Raw genomic sequence first — 3,554 nt, 5'->3', positions numbered from 1 at the left:
TATATATATATATATATATATGTATGTATGTATGTATATGTGTGTGTGAGTCTGTATCTATACACCCTGACTTGTGCCTGATATCCGCTCTTGTTGTCTGAACGTCCTTCACCTTAATTCTCCCCAAAGAGTTCATTCAGTAAAAGTTTTTTACATTCAGTGTTTGTGACACTGTTGTTATGATTCAAACAGTATTTAGTTTGTAACTCCGAATGCACATTATAACCTCGCTTGCCATCAGCAGGGCACCTCACACTTCTGCTACTGGTTTTGTTATGTCATTCACCTGACAGGTGACTAATGAGTGTGCCGAAGGACACTATATATTATCATACATTATCATATATTATCTTATATTACCCCAACACAACTACCACCACTATTACTATTATGAACTGCATTGGGGTGGTGGTGGGTTATAGAAATAGTGAAAGGGTACCTTAAACTGTCTAGTTTTCTTGAAGAGGTGGGGGCAGGGAATCTTCTAGTTAGGTTCATGTGGGGTTGGTTGAGTTAGAGGGAAGGTAATTTTATGTACAGAGAATATGGGAGACATAACAGAACCCTGATATACACAAACATGGATTAATAAAATGGGTAACATAGAGGGGCCTGTTGATATATATAATGTAATAGAATGGTTTTTATAGGAAACTTATGAAACAAAATGAGAGATGGATGCAGCTATAGGCAACATAGAGTCACTTTTCTTGGAGTTGTATCAGGTTCTGAGGGGATGATACACACACACACACACACACACACACATGTGTGTGTCACTTGAACCTATAAATTTCTACTGTTGTCACTTACTCTTCCCTACCTCCCCTCAACACCTGTTCATTATTATATTCACCCCCTAACCCATTCCCCATCCCTCACTCTATCATACATTCTTACAACCTCTACTTGCCCACACTCTCTGTCCTTCTGTTCCCTCTCACTTTTTCTCACTTCCAGCTTTGAGGGGGCCACCCTAACACCTCATCCCCACTATTTCATCTCCCTTTCCATCCCCAACCTGGTCCCTTCCAACCCACTCTTCTGTAATGTAAGTAGCCATGTATGTCCTCTACACCATGAAACCTGTTCTGTTCTGGCCCCTTCTTTCATACTTTAACCCCTCATTTCTTATCATAAAGCTACCACACTCTCTACCATAGCCCTTCTCAGTTCAAGGGGACTTTACTCTTGCAAGCTACATGGTGGCCTCACTTGCACTGGTGCTATGAAAACGGCACCCAGTACACACTGTAAAGGAGTTGGTATTAGGAAAGGCATCCAGCCATAGATATATATATACACACACACACACATATATATATATATATATATATATATATATATATATATATATATATATACGACAGGCTTCTTTCAGTTTCCGTCTACCAAATCCACTCACAAGGCTTTGGTCAGCCTGAGGCTATAGTAGAAGACACTTGCCCAAGGTTCCATGCAGTGAGACTGAACCCGGAACCATGTGGTTGGGAAGCAAACTTCTTACCACAACCACTCCTGTGCTTATTTCATATTTAAAATGTGAAGGTACATGGTTCAGTGTATATATATATATGTGTGAGAGAGAGAGAGAGAGAAGTGTTAGAGGTTTGAGCAGGGATGGGGGCTGTCACAGGATCAGATTGTTTGAAGGGGATATCGATGTCACCACCAGGACAGAGTGGGTGGGGCTGACCACAGTTTGAAGGTGAAGTCAAAGTCAGGCGTAGGGAGACAGCACTACTTGAAGGTGAAATTAGAGTCATTGCGAAGGGAGATATCTTTGTTATGGACAGTTTAGGGGTGGTCAAAAAAGCCCTTTCATACCCAATGACCTTTGATCTCCAAGTGTTTCCAGAAGCAAGGGACCACTGGCATTTAGGTAACTGGTTGTTATTTATTCCCTGGTTCAGTAAATATATAATGAAAAGACATTCCAACCATGGCCATCAAATAGTTTTATAGGCATCTGGGACTAATATTACCTAGTATGTCCTTCCCCATTTTTATGATGGTAGAGTGTTATTTAAGAGAACTTTAGCTGCTTTTTCTAGCAGGACGAATGACCTTAAATATACTCCCTGTCAGTCAGTTAAGTAATTTTCGACAATGCACATATTTGTTATCAGGTATGGCTTTGTGATTAAAAAGTTTGCTTCCCAATATCATGATTTCAGGTTCGATTCCTTTGCATGGCACCTTAGGCAAGTTTCTTCTAATATAGCTCTGCATTAACCAGAGTGTTGTAAGTGAATTTGGTAGACAGAACCTCAAAGAAGCCCATCATGTATGTATATATATATGTGTGTGTGTATATAAGTATATAGGTATATGTATAATTAATTATAAGATAGTAATATCTCTCTCTTTCTCTCTGTTTATCTGTATGAATACATTTCTGTGTACACACATGCGTGTGTGTGTGTTTGTTTGTTTGCCAAAATCAACTGAATGTCCAGTCAGCCATACCAAATGGTCAGTATCCTAAAGCCACATCTGATCGTCTCATTTTATCAGCTTTTGAACTTATTCCATTAATTTTCCTACAATAACAATTTTTCAGGTGAAACATTTTGCTGGAGTTCTAAGAAAACATGGTGTTGAGAAAGGAGATCGTGTCCTGATCTACATGCCAGCCATTCCTCAGGCTATTGTAACTATGTTGGCAGCAGCCAGAATTGGAGCCATTCATGCTGTAGTGTTTGGAGGATTTGGTGCCAAAGAACTTGCCAACAGAATTGCACATGCAAAAGTAAGAGAAATTTGATTGGTTATTGGTGAAATATCGATTTATAAATTTAGGGCACAAAGGAAGAAATATTGAGGATTATGTAAATAAATCTTTAGAAACTTCTCAACCACGTGGTCTCTGGTTCAATCCCAAAGGCTGACCAAAACTGTCTGTGGATTTGATACATGGAAACTGAAAGAAGCCTTTGTGTATATTCCAGTGTAAGAAGACCTTTTGTAGTGGAAATTAATCCCTGGAGAAAATTCTCTTCAAAGACAACAGTATGGGTGAAGATGCATCAATCTTCCTCAGTGAATTCCGTCTGACCCATGCTAGCATGAATAAGTAGATGTTAAAACAATGAGGATGATGGTGTTCTCCATGTCATGCTTACATCCATCTAAACTTCCATGCTTCCCAAAATTCACCAATTCTACTTTTGACGTCCCCCCCACCCAACTTTATTTTTTTATATTTTATAAATATTTCTTTTTTTTTTCATGACTCTTTCACTGCCCACTTCCTGTTCATTGGCTAATTCTTCTTTTTTTTTTTTTGTGATGGGATGTAGTGTATACAATAAGTTCGTTTGTTTTTGTTTTTTTTTATTTTGCTGTTGTATGCTTTTAATCTTAATTCTGAATTTCTACAATTCTGTTTCAAGCCCAAAGTCATTGTCAGCTCAAACTGTGGCATTGAACCAACCAGGATTGTTGAATATAAACCAATTTTAGATGAAGCATTGGAACTAATCAGCCACAAACCGAAAAAATGTATCATTTTCAACAGACCCCAGGTGAGCTTTCTCTTTACTAATTTTACT

At 38.5% G+C, this 3,554-nt stretch overlaps 1 protein-coding gene across 1 annotated transcript in view; it reads left to right on the top strand.

Moving 5' to 3' along the window:
• The window catches only part of LOC106871378 (acyl-CoA synthetase short-chain family member 3, mitochondrial), a 19,641-nt gene that overhangs the window by 5,714 nt on the left and 10,373 nt on the right, over positions 1–3,554 (top strand). Inside the window, exons 3-4 of the mRNA XM_014917800.2 lie at positions 2,564–2,752; positions 3,396–3,541. Of these exons, the coding sequence (XP_014773286.1) occupies positions 2,564–2,752; positions 3,396–3,541 (335 nt within the window). The remainder of the gene's footprint in view (positions 1–2,563; positions 2,753–3,395; positions 3,542–3,554) is intronic.

The sequence above is a fragment of the Octopus bimaculoides genome, chromosome 25, assembly GCF_001194135.2.
Source record: "Octopus bimaculoides isolate UCB-OBI-ISO-001 chromosome 25, ASM119413v2, whole genome shotgun sequence".
NCBI lineage: Eukaryota > Metazoa > Mollusca > Cephalopoda > Octopoda > Octopodidae > Octopus > Octopus bimaculoides.
This window is presented reverse-complemented; position numbering and strand designations above follow the sequence as displayed.